Genomic DNA, 13,561 nt, shown 5'->3' with positions numbered 1-13,561 from the left:
GTACCCAATCATCAACTGTAGATGTAGCCTATGACTTGGCATTTAAATCAGAAATATATCCTGAAATGAAGCAGGATTTTTCCTATTTCAATATAATTTATAATATAATTGCATAAGAGTTAATGCTTTAATTTTATAGTGAGCAAAAATTTCCTAAAATGATAGACAAACACTTGCAAAATTCAATAATAAAATATTTTAATCCTGAAAAGTTATTTTCTATTCTGTTGACGGTTGCAAACCTCGTTTAGTCATAAGCATCATATCCTCTATCATTCATTGTAAAATCAAGGCTGCTTATCCATTGTCTAAGTGTCAGCGGTAAATAGAACTTCTGTAAGTCTTGCCTTTCGTTCTCTGAAGACCTAAAATAACATTAAATGTATTCGTTTATTCTGTGAGAGTTGTAAAAAAGGGAGGAAGTAGGAGCAAAAGGCCAAAAAATAAACAAGGTATTTTAACATTAATGTAAACTAAATTTCTTTTTAAGAATGACCGTATAAACTGCTACAAATATATTGTTTTTAGGCCTTTTGCTAGCAAGAATGGCTGGAATTGACCCATAAACAAGCATGGGGCAGTTCAGTTTACCGTAACGGAGAATACCTTCAGAAAGGGGCAATGTTAACCAGTGGTGTCAGCTCAGAAATTCAATGGGGGGGGGGGGCCAAAAAGTATTTTTCAAAACTGAAGTGGGTATATTTTTTTTTTTTTTTTTAATGGAAGTACCGAAAGAGGTATTCTTTTAATGGAAATACAAAAAAAAGTACTTTTCAAAATTTTTGGAGCTGTAAAAATTGATGAGGGTACAATTCCCCCCCCCCCCATTTTGACGTCTTTGATGTTAACCCTTATGTATTCGCTCGAAAAGCTTGAAAAAAAAACTACTTGAAAATTGACAAAGGATACCTTATCTGGTTTGTATCTGTTTCTCGATTAATTTCATTTTCGTTTGTTGTTGATACGTCAGCCGCCTTTTCTGAGGCCATATTGAACTATCCAAAGAGGCCTAACTACAATGGTACGTCGACGATTCTGCTCCCTGTCTTGATATTGCATGGTGGGTGCGTGGAAACTCAAGAGCATCCACATCAATTGGTGAATTAAACACTACATAACTATATTAAAGAATTATAAGTCTATTATGGAACCAGAATTTATAATTATTTTTCATTATTAGCATAAAAACCTTTGTTTTCAAAGGATAGTTAATGTTAGCTATGATTCTAATATTATTAGTCTTTTTTGCTGCTTTTTAACATTTCTACGGCCAAATGTGCATCATTGGCAAGAAAATAAGATGTTTGTATGAAGAATATTGCTATATACCCTAAAACAGAGATTCAGCACGCTGCTAGAACGTGAAATTTTTAATTATCTCTATAACATTAGGGCCATAAATCGATTATTTTGTTATATGCTTTTTTATCTTAAGCCCTAAGGTGTATACCATTGAAAAAAATTTTGATATTGCTTTTATCTAAATAGGCAATCAAAACACTATACGAACGATATTTTCTGGTTTATGCGGCAAGTCTCGAATTTAATTGGATAGATAATCCTAGCCATTTCCCCGTTTGTGTATTTAAGAATAATGTTGTCCGGTGTATTTTAACTTAATTCAACGCTATGCAGTTTGAATGAATTCCTCTCTCAGTGGTATTTATTTTATGTCTTGGAGATCTTAACACGAAGAACTGGATTATAGGACTATTGAACAAGGAAAATCCTTGACCTGTTGGTTAATGCTTGGCCTTTCAATGGAAACTAAAAACTGGGAAACATACCTTAAATTGTGTCTTTTTAAATATCTTCCTTCTTGAGAGCGTGTTTGATGTGACCTTTTCGAAATGACCCCTCGACATCTAGGTGCAAATACGTACTTCCTAAAAAATAAAAATAAACATATAATTTAACTCAGATTTTAATCATCCTGCACAGGGACATTGCAAGCATTCTTTTCAGGAGGGACTGTAAACTTATTTGGGGATGGGGAGGAATAAGAAATATCTCATTTTTAATGATTATGCTACGATTAAAAAAAAACACAAACATTCGTATAATTTTCAAAAATGGGGAGGCTACCCCGCTAATTTGTAGAATGTAGTCAAACGATAAAAGTACTCAATTAACCCAAAACCTGTCTCTGCTATCCCAGCAGAGATAACTATGTCTTTTATGATGACTTAACCTCCTAGAGTCCCCGGGGAAAGGGCTCCAAGTTATGAACTTTTCCCAATGTTTACATATAGTATTGGTTATTGGGAAGTATACATACGTTTTCAGGGAGGATTTTTCTGGTGGGGGAGGGGAGTCGGGGGGGGGGGTCGGAGGATCTTCCCATGGAGGAATTTTGTATAAGGAAATGGAATTTTCAATGGAGGGGAGCTGGATTTCCCAGCATTATTTGAAAAACGATCAGAAATTAAATAAAAAATAATGTAAAAAAAATTCTTACAGAATGGGCACAAAATTCAAACTTAAGCGTAAAGAGCCAGGTATTGACGAGGAGGCTATCCCCCTCATATACGTAATAATTTCTTTTCATTTTAAGTTTTAATGTTGCTCCATACTTGCATCCAAACTTTCATCCATACTTTCATTTTTATTTTTATCCAAAAGAATTCTTCTTTTTGAACCCAAGCTGAAATGGTGTAGGATTACAACATAATGACAAATTATTACTCGATTGGCAGAGCTAAGTCCTTTAGCAATACGATTATTATATGCAATACGCAAATCGAAACTAAATTTTTTTCTTTTTTTGAATGAGGGGGCTTCAAAATAAAGTTCTCAACGTATATTTCTAATTGCTTGTTCAACATTTCTTGTTCAATAATGAACTGTTTTTAACTTGCTTATGCGATATCAGAAGAGAATTTGACAACAAGTCTTTAATTCACTCTCAGCTCCCAACTACGGGCTCCTAATTTTTACCCTCAAGCCCAAAGCCAGAGATGAAAAAACTTCCAACCGTGAAGTATGTCATTATCCCAAGCCATAACTGGCGCATAACTTGGAATCCTTGTCTATGTAGCATATTTTATAGTCGATCAAGACTAAAAAAAAGTTACTCAGCATTTTCAGTTGCCGTTTTGTTATTTTATAGAATCGCACTTCCTAGTGAAAATTAATTTTTAAATGTTAAGATAAATATTGATAAAAATTTGAGGATAAAATAGCTTTCTTTAATGACTGGTAAGTGCTCGTAACACCTAGCCAATGGCTAATTTGAAAACTATCAAGTGTTGGTATACGATGGATAGCGGCATCTCGGGAGTGCTTTTACAATCAGAGTCCGTTTGTTTTCGGGTACTAACAAGAAAACTGTATAGTATATAGTAAAGTACGCTTGACGCGAAACAACCGCACGGCCGCAAATAACAAAAGAGAAAAAAGAAAGCTATATACATAAACAATCAAAAGAAACATTTGAATAAAACGATTAAAAGAAGAAAGAACAAGAGCCAAACTGCAATTAAGTATCCAGAATGCAACTAATGAAATTGTATTATGTCTCTTTAAATATATTTATTTAAAAGGTGACAAATTTTACACGTAGTTTGACAAGTATATCCTCTTTTGACTCACGGCCTGGTGATCGATTTGAAACTCTCAGGAAAAGTTTTTTTTTAAGGGTACTTAGAATTTTTTCTTTAGTGGAAGGGGGCAAACCGTTTTTTTTCGGCATCTGCTACATTTTTTGGCATGTTTTGCTTATCACAGGCTCTTAGGCGAGTTTCTCCATAAATCGGAAAATACTTTAGCACGACGATTGTTTTGTCGAAATCTGAAAGTCATATAAAAATAAACGCCTGACTTTTTCTTATCGGTGAGTGAAAAGTCGGTCCAAGTCTTGAATTACTTGTCTTGAATCGCCGTTTTTGCGTGCATGCAATATGCTCACCGCCTAACCCTAGCGTTGTTTATACAACGGGTTAAGAGTAACTGTGTTTCAGGATAAGGTATACAGCGCGAAATGGTTGTCAAAACAAGAAGACAGGCTAAAATTGAAACATTCTCAGTCTGATTATTTTTAGTTATCGGCAGAGCCTGTAGGATGACAGGCATAAAAAGGAGAAAAACGAATAGGCTACTGTATAGTGAGGATTGGAAATCAATTGACTCTCACCATATAGCGGGGAAATACTTTAAGGCAACCGTTGGACAAAGTAAAATGATTAGGGCCGTTCTTTGACTCTAAGATCTCACATCTTTCTGTAAAGATTTCCGTTCTTTTGTTCATCTTTGTTCTAAGATCTTACAGCTCACGGATGTTAGCAAAAAGTGTGAAGAACGCCATTTTTCTGCCACATAAAACAATGATGAGAGAACTTTGATGATACACTTATCATTGTTCTTAGACCGCTGATCAGAGCAGAATGATGATAGATGTTTGCAAAAGAACGGCACACGAAGTAAGATCTTAGTCCTGAGATTTCTTTTTTAAGCGTTCATTGTGAAAAGATGTAAGATCTTAGCACAATGATGAGTAAAAAAACGGCGTTATTGTTTTCAGATTATTGAATGGTTGGAAGTTATTGATATTACCAATTGTGTAGGTAGATTTATATTTATCAGATCTTTCATCGTATTAACTCTTTAAACTATAGCCGAGAAAAATATAGAAAAGAAACTTATAAAATAGATACATCGACGAAAAGGGACTTCAAATCTGAAGTTCTGTGGAAATTTATGAATTCTCAACAAGAAATGGACCAACTTCGAACTCTGTTTTTTATCCATAAGATGCTACAGAAGACTTACTTCATAAATAAATATATAAAAAAAAACAAGTCATTGAAAACTTTGCCCAAGGAGAAAATTCCTAACTTAAGCAAAATAGAGATGTTTCTCCTTGTGTTTGCTTGCGTATTTATCATAGACTAAAGTTGAGTGAATTTTACTTAAGAAAGACTTTTTAATTGGAAGGACTCTTTAAAGGATATTTCACTTGAAGAGACTTTATTTATATTAAAATTGTTGTAGCTAAAGGTGATAAGTTATAATTCTTAATTGCTTGGCTTTTATCTTATTTCTGATACTGCGTCTAATTAAGCGTCGGGATATGGAATTGCCTTGATATATTGTAAATCAGTGTCTGTTCAGATGGTTTTTACAAAATACAAAAAAAATAAGCTTGAAGCGGTAGGCTACAAAAAAAATATTTGTATACTGTCAATGGCAAATGCATAAAATATGTGATATTTATATTTGCCTGTAAAAAGTAGTCAAATGAAAATTTTCATAGCGTTTGGAAAAGAGTCAAATGTCCCCCAAAATAGAACGTAATCTAAATGAAAATGGCCCGTTAAATTAAATAGGTAATAGCAGTATGACAAAGGCTTGCCTTGTTAATAATATATAATAAAATAAGAAGCTTTGTATATTTCTTGAGAAAGATAGTTACGGATTCATGTTAATGGTTTTTTGAATCTTTTAACAAAAAACAACTCCATTCCAATTCGTGAGATTAATCAAAAAACTTTTTCCACAATATAATTTTCAAAAAAAGTAAAGAACTCCATTAAACCAAAAATGAACAAAAATAGAATCAAATAATCTACCATTCATACAACTACCACAATTCAGCATCAATAAATAAATTAAACGCAAAACGAACAGACATTACAATAGATAACTGAGTCAAACTCAAAACGAGCAGAAATTAACATGAGTAAGGCTCAAAACCTCCATGCTTTTTAAAAGCCAGAATCTGCACTTTACTGAAAAATTGAAATGAACGTGCATTGTCAGTATAATATACATATGCTGATATTTATTCCTTAAAATGTTAATTAATTTTTGATTTCCTAAAGTTATAAAAGTGAAAACATTTAAAAGAATTTTTTTTATCAACTACAATGAACAAAATTGCTATCTCCAAATTTTGATTTAATGTCTTTAGGGAAATGATGAGATTGGGAGGGGGGGGGGGCTGGTTCCTCTCAAATCACTTTTGACTCTTAAAAAGGGCACTATAACTTTCGATTTCAAATCAAATGAGCCCCATCTGAAGTTTATATGATCACCCATTCCATGAAATCCTTATGACCTCAGGCCATGATTTATATCCCCATCATCAGGGCACTGGGGGATTGTGTCAACCCTAGAAGCATTGATTTAGTTCTTTGGGCGATTTTGAGCAAAATCGCTATATCACAATTTTAATCAGGTTTGTTTGCTGAAAAGGGGTAGTCTGAGGGGGGGGACTAGCTACACTTCATCCCTTTTGACTCTTAAAAGAAAAGTAGAACTTTCAATTTTTAACCAAATGAGCCTCCTCTAAAGTTTATACAACTATCCCTTCCATAAAAACCTTAAATACCTCCTGGGCATTACTTACAACCCTTGCCCCTAGACTCTGGGGTGTTTCAACCTCAAAAGCCTTGTTATATGATATTTAGACTATTATGAATAAAATGGCTATCTCAAAATTGGTATTAGATGCATTTGGGGGGGGGGGGGGGTAACTGCCTTCCGATCCCTCTGACTCTTAAAAATAATACTAGAGCTTCTGTTTACGAATCCAATGAGCCATCCCCGAAGTTTATATGACCACGCTTTCTATAAAAAAAAAATCTTGTATACCCCCAGGGCATAACTTACAACCCTTGCCCCGAGGTCTTGGGGGATTTGTTATCCTCAAACACATAATTTCCGGACCTTTCAAATACATTAAACAAAATGGGTATCTCAAACTTTTTATTGGAAGTCATTGGGGAAATGATGGTCGTGTGGGGGGGGGGGGGTCATTTGTCCTCTGATCACTTCCGAATAATAAATCCTCTCAGTTTCCAATCGAATGAGCCGTTTTTGAAGTTTCTACGATTACGCTTTCTATAAAAACGATATATTCCCCCAGGGCACAACTTACAACCATTGCCCTGAGGGCGGAGGGGGGGGAGGGGTTTCATCCTCAAAGACATAATTTCCAGACTTTTCAACTACGTTGAACAAAATGGCTATATCAAAATGTTGATCGGAAGTGTTGGGGGAAATGGTGGGGGGGGGGGGTGATTCTCTCTATTTAGAGCCTCTATTAATTGAGAGGGCACTAGCCCTCTCAATTTTAAATCAAATGAGCTACATTATTGCCACTTTCACTGCCACATTATCGCTACCTTTAAGTCTAGAGGTCGCATCTTCACACATAATGAGATAATGTTTTTATAGTTTCTACAACAACGCTAATAAAAACCTTAAATGCACCCAGGGCATAACTTACAACCTTAGTCCTGAGGGCTGTGAGGGGTTTTTCATCCTCAAAGATATAATTCCAGGACCCTTCAACCGCGTTGAACAAAATGACTATATCAAAATGTTGATCAGAACTGTTTGGGAAAATGATGGGCGTGGGGGGGGGCACTCGCCCTCCGATCACTTTCAACTATTAATAAGGGCGCTAGTCTTTTGAATTTCCAATCGAAAGAGCCTTTTTTGAAGTTCCTACGACAACGCCTTCTATAAAAACCTTATATGCCTCAGGGCATAACTTAAAGCCCTTACCCTGAGGGCTGTGGGGGAGTCTCCTCCTCAAAAACACAAGTTCTATCCATAAAATCATCTACGCTGAATATAATAGATAGATCAAAAATTTTGATTGGCTGTGTTTTGGGGAAATGGTGGATCTAGAAGTGTCGTTATATCCCTTTCAGCCGCTTTCGACTACCAACAAGGGCACTAGCCATTCCATTTTCCAATCGAATGAGCCCTTTTCCGAGTTTCTACCACAACTCCTTCGATACGAAGTTCCCTGGTCTAAAGAAAAATAAAGATAATAAATAATATATTTTGCCAACATCGTTTATTACTTGACACTAATTTCCTATTTTCAAATTATTTTCTTTAACCTTTAAAAGAAAATACTATGGGATATTCTTTACCATACATCCTGCTATATTTTGGTATATAGGTAGAATATCCTAAAATTCCTTTTTTCTTCATTATTTGTATTTGTCATACTTTCTCTTGACTAATTAATTTTGCATGTATGAATAGGTATGAAATTGGGAAAATTTGTTTAGAGCCTTAATTTGGGAAAAAAATTCATGAGAGTGACGTCATATTAATATACATTTCATAGCATAAATTACATCATTTTCCCCCCAGGAGTGATTGTACCATTTTTAGTATCAATGACGCATGAAAAATTACACAACATAACAAATGCTCTGAATGGGTAAAGAAAAGTGCATTTTTGTGTCTGTGAAGGAAAAACAGGAAAGAAAGAATTAATTTTTTGTATCTATCACAGGACATAGGCATTAGAAGATTCCTGGCTGTTACTGAATTATATAACAATGCAATTAAAGCAAAAAATATAACAGCAGGGGAAAAGAAGTTTTTTGTATCCGTCATGCAAAATTACGCTTGAGTTTGAATGAATCTGAACAGCTAAAGCAAAAGACACGAAAAAATGTCGAAAATGATGCTCGAAAATGAAGCGCAAGCAAGTTCTGCGGCTAGAAGAAATGCGACAAAAAGCATCACAGCGAATCCCAAATGAAAATATGGACAATGAAATCTGCGGTTGGAAGAAAAGCGATAGAGATGATACATCAAATTATAAGAATGAAACCTGCGGTTAGAAGAGAAGCAACAGTGAGAATCACAACGAGTCCCAGAGGAAAACAAATGCTGTAAAATGGATGATTTTTTTATGCATAACGGTAAGGTGTAATTGAATTCACGCCAAAATTTTTATAATTCAATAGAAATTTCTGATTTGACACCTGACGGCTTAAAACTAAAGAATAACGCGATGACTATGCTGATGCATAATTAGAGAATCAAATATATACAAGCCTGCCGTATGCCGAGTGCCGGGGCCCAAATCACCCCTTTATTGAAACATAATTAGGCTAATGAGCTACATCCCCTCCCATTGGTCAGTCCTACTTATGCTCATGTTCTTAATTGACTATTATCCAGTGACAAAAGTAGCTACTGGTTAATTTTTTTTTTTTTTTGAAGCACGTGCCTTAGATATGGCGATGTCAATGCCTTTTAAGATTAACAAATAGATTCCTTAAAAAAAAAAAAAAAAAAAAAAACATAAGAAAAACCATGGTTTGATTACATTTGCTTTTTATATGGGTGTTACCTTTTCAGACAGTTATATTTTTAATAGTTTTTTAGTGTAAAATGAAGAAGGACTAAGAAATTACAGTTCCAAAGATCTGTGTAGCCATTCTCTAAATCTTGTTGGCTCTTTGTTGAAGTTTTAATTAATCAAGATACAAATTTATTTGCATCACGTCTTATCCCCCAAGTAATTCATCTGTCCATCTGTGATGCATTCAAAAAGTGTGTTTACCTGCAATCAATGGCAGTGTTCCAATTCCCTTTTGCCAAAACGTTTAGTATTAGAGTAACTAACAACATAGCTAAGCCTATTCTAATCTTCATCCTTGATCTCTTCTGACAAACTGTGACCTAGCTTCACATGCGACTGGGAGAATACTTGTTAAGTAGCTAACTTTTTTTTACTCCTGCGCCAAGTTTACATTTTCTTCATTTAGTCATATTTAATAACCAAATTTTATATGTTTTTAGGATGATCAAGCAGCATTTCTTTTTTCATTCTTGGTTTTGTTCATTCTTTTTATTATTATTATTATTATTCTTATCTGGTTTTGTTTTAATAGCTTTCTTGACAAATTCAGTAACTTATTATTTAATAAAGAGAAATTTTTTTTATGAAAGTAAAGAGCGAATTAAAAGCTTAATACGAACAAAAATTATCAGCTCAGAGTCTACACATTATCCATACTGCAGATATCTATAAAATCTGCAAAAATGCTTTCTAAAAGCCAGAATGTAATTTTTAGGGTAGCTTACTGAAAATTCAAATGAATTTGCTTAAAAAAATGTGTAGTGTCAGATTAATATACATATTCTGATATTTATTCCTTAAAATCTCAATTAATTTGTGTTTTCTTAAAGTTATAAGTGAAAACATTTAAAAAAAAAATTTCAGTAAAGTACAAATTATATTCTGGCTTTTAGAAAGCATAGGGTTTAGAACCCTACTCAGATTAATATCTGCTCGTTTTGAGTTTTAATTATTTTAATATCTGTTTGTTTTGGGTTTCATTTATTTATTGATACTAATTTGTGGTATTTGTATGCTTGGTAGATTATTTGGTTCTATTTTTGTTAATTTTTGGTTTAATGGAGTTCTTTACTTTTTAAAAAAAAAACTTATTTTGTGCAGAAAGTTTATTGATTAATTTCTGTTCGTTTTATATTGACATAGTCGTTTCAGGGAGAAAGACTGAGCCTCTTCTGAAGTTAAGCAACCATTCCTTCCATCAAAACCTTTAATACCCCCTGGGCATAACTTAATACCCTTGCCCCTAATCTGTGGGTTTTTTTTTCAACCCCAAAAGCCTTGTTATATGATATCTAGACTATTTTGAATAAAATGACTATCACAAAATTTCTAATAGACGCATTTCACGACAATATGACGTGTGTTCAGGGGTGAGAGTGTAGCTGTCGTATGATCACTTTGACTCATAAAAAGAGCACTAAAGAGCGTCTAATTACCAATCCAATGAGCCCCCTTTGAAGTTTGTATGACCACACGTTCTATAAAAACCCTATATGTCCCCAGGGCACAATTACAATACTGGCCGTTGGAGCAGAGAGGATTTGCAATTCTCATAGTTATTAGTTTCAGGACCTTTTTGATAGGTTTGACAAAATGGCCGCATCAAATTTTTGTTTGGAAATGTTCCAGGAAATACTAGGCGTGGAAGGAGAAATTTGTCCATTGATCAGTTTTAACTAATGAAAAAGGCACTAGTCCTCTCAATATCCAATCGAATGAGCCCTTTTTGAAGCATCTATGACTAAACTTTCTATAAAAACGTTATATGCCCCAAGGCATAACTTACAACCCTTGTCCCCATAGCAATGGAGGGAGGGTTGGCATCCTTAAGGACATAATTTCCAGACTTTTTAACAATGCTGTCCAAATTGGCAATATCAAACTTTTGATCGCAAACGTTTTGGGACACAATGGGCGTTGGAGGGGGGAATTCTCCCTCTGATTACTTTCGACTATTAAAAAGAGTAATAGCCCTTTCAATTTCCAATCTAAAATTTCCTTTTGAAGCTTTTGCGACAACGCCTTCTATATGACATTATTTGCCCCCAGGACATAACTTACAACCTTGGCGCTGAGGGATGTTGGAGGTTGTCATACTAAAAAACAAAATTTCCGAACCCTTCAACAATGCTCAATAAAACTGCTATATCAAAATGTTCATCGGGAGTGATTGGGGAAATGATTGATACGGGGGGGCATTCACCCTCCGATCACTTTTGACTATTAATAAGGGCACTAGCCCTCTCAATTCCCGACTGAATGAGTCCTTTTTGAAGCTTCTACGATAACGCTGGCAAAGATCTAATTTCCAGAACTTTCAACTAATTTGAACAAAATTTTCATCTCAAAATTTTGATTTTATGTGTTTGGGGAAATAGTAGGGTTGAGAGGGGCGTTAGTGCCCTCGAATCACTTTCGACTATTAAATAGGGCACTAGCGCTTTCAATTTCAAATCGAATGAGCCCTTTTTGAAGTTTCTACGACAACGCTTTCTATAAAACTTTATATGCCCCCATGCCATAACCTATAACCCTTGCGCTGAGGGCTGTGGGGGGTGTGGTCATCCTCAAAGACATAATTTCTGGACTTATCAACTACGTTGAACAAAATGTCTATCTCAAAATTGTAATTGAATGTTTTTGGGGAAATGGTGGGCGTGAGAGGGGGACTAGTTGCTATCCATTCACTTTCGACTATTAAAAAGGGCACTAGCCCTTTCAATTTCCAATCAAATGAGCCCTTTTTGAAGTTTCTACGACAACACTTTCTATAAGAAACCTTATATTCACCCAGGGTATAACTTACAACCCTTGCCCTGAGGGCTCTGAGAGTGTTGTGATCCTAAAAGACCTAATTTCTAGAACTTTTGACTACGTTGAACGAAATGAATATCTCAAAATTTTGATTGGATATGTTTGGGGAAATAGTGGGCATGAGATGGCGTTAGGTGCCCTCCAATTACTTTCAACTATTAAAAATGGCACTAACCCTTTGAATTTTCAATAGAATGAGCCCTTTTTGAAGTTTTACAACAACACTTTCAATAAAAACCTAATATGCCTCCAGGGCATAACTTACAACCCTTGCCCTGAGGGCTGTGGGTGTTTTCATCCTCAAAGACAGAATTTTCAGAACTATCAACTACGTTGAACAATATGCCTATCCCAAAATTTTGATTGGATTTGTTTGGGGAAAAGGTGGGCGTGAGAGGGGGGTTAGTTGCCCTCCAATCACTTTCGACAGTAGTACCCCCTCCATTGATTCAAAGGCACCCATAGGGAAATTAACATAGGGTAAATAGCATTGGATTTCAAAGGCACCCATAGGAAAATTAACATTGAGTTTCTACGGGAGCCCACCCCCGATTTCTACGGGAGCCCTGTCCCTTTTCATTGGATTCTACCGGAACCCTCTGGCGTCAAGCGACACACCTGTTTCTAGAAGACATTCCCGCCCTTAGCAAGAGTTCAAAGGTTAGGTCAGGTGTTTATTCCATGACAAATCCCTTTGTTTTTCTCTGACAGAACCCTCACTACTTTCTGTGACATACCCTCCCTGGTTTCTGTGACATACCCTCCCTTTTCCCCTTAGAATTCCTGTGACATGCCCTCTGATGTCATGCGACACAGCTGTACATTGCGGTCAGCTATTTCTATGCGACAGCTGACAAGATTCCGAGCGTATTCCCTGTTTCTAGGCAAAATTTCCAGGTGTTTCAACTACTTGGAATGTGGTCAGTATAACAAGTTTTAATGATAACGGAAGCTCCTAACCCCTCATCCCTGTTTCTAGCGCATGCCCTCTGACATCACAGCGCACACGCCCGTTCCAAGCGTATGTTACACCACGCGACACACCCTCGCTTGTTAAAGGGCCAGATGAGCGGAGCTACCAGCCCCTCGCACCTGCACAGTGTAGTCACCCCATCCCCTGGGTGACCTGATATTAGTGAGATTTCCCATTTTTCGGCGATCGTTAGAATGATGAGTTACTCTCCCAATTTGATAGAATCCGGGGGGTATTTGCTTTCAAGATATTAATAAAGGGGAAACGCATGTTGTATTCGTGCTAAAGACTACATCTTAAAAAAACACAGACAATGTAAATGAAAACAAATTGACAAGCAACAAAACATAAAAAAGACAGCAAAAAAAAAACACGACAAAAATAAAAGATGAAAATGTCATATTATCATATACGCAAAAAGGACCATCTATTATAGAAAACAGGGGGCTTCTAGCCTGCAACCCCTGACGGTAGGGGAGGGAGGAGTGATATTAAATGAAATTTAAGACATATAAAGAGCTTTTAAGGAAATACCCCTTTTTCATTAGGATAAATTTATGGATATTTCACAATATCCAAACAATATTTTCCAGCTCCCACCTACTAGCCTTCATTTTCAGAGAATGCATTGATAATATATGTAGTTTTTAGGCGTT

The 13,561-nt window shown here is 35.6% G+C and overlaps 1 protein-coding gene across 1 annotated transcript; it reads right to left on the bottom strand.

Moving 5' to 3' along the window:
* Nucleotides 1-123: 123 nt before the first annotated feature.
* LOC148946921 (uncharacterized) lies at nt 124-9,417 on the bottom strand. The gene is made up of 3 exons (XM_089097385.1): nt 9,320-9,417; nt 1,788-1,886; nt 124-365 (listed from the first exon to the last, which is right to left on the bottom strand). The coding sequence occupies exons 1-3, from the start codon at nt 9,409-9,411 to the stop codon at nt 248-250; spliced, it is 309 nt and encodes a 102-aa protein (XP_088953511.1). The 5' UTR covers nt 9,412-9,417; the 3' UTR covers nt 124-247.
* Nucleotides 9,418-13,561: the final 4,144 nt, after the last annotated feature.

The sequence above is a fragment of the Artemia sp. Qi Xiang Cuo genome, chromosome 11 (genome assembly GCF_049724085.1).
Source record: "Artemia sp. Qi Xiang Cuo chromosome 11, ASM4972408v1, whole genome shotgun sequence".
NCBI classification, from domain to species: domain Eukaryota; kingdom Metazoa; phylum Arthropoda; class Branchiopoda; order Anostraca; family Artemiidae; genus Artemia; species Artemia sp. Qi Xiang Cuo.
The sequence above is the reverse complement of the archived record's forward strand: the minus strand, read 5'-3'. Positions and strand labels throughout refer to the sequence as shown.

Coding starts and splice junctions, on each gene's coding strand:
- LOC148946921 (XM_089097385.1), bottom strand. CDS start 9,411: ATGAAGATTAGAATAGGCTTAGCTATGTTGTTAGTTACTCTAATACTA. Junction 1,887..9,319: donor AACACTGCCATTGATTGCAG/GTAAACACACTT, acceptor TTTATTTTTTAG/GAAGTACGTATTTGCACCTA. Junction 366..1,787: donor TTAAAAAGACACAATTTAAG/GTATGTTTCCCA, acceptor ATGTTATTTTAG/GTCTTCAGAGAACGAAAGGC.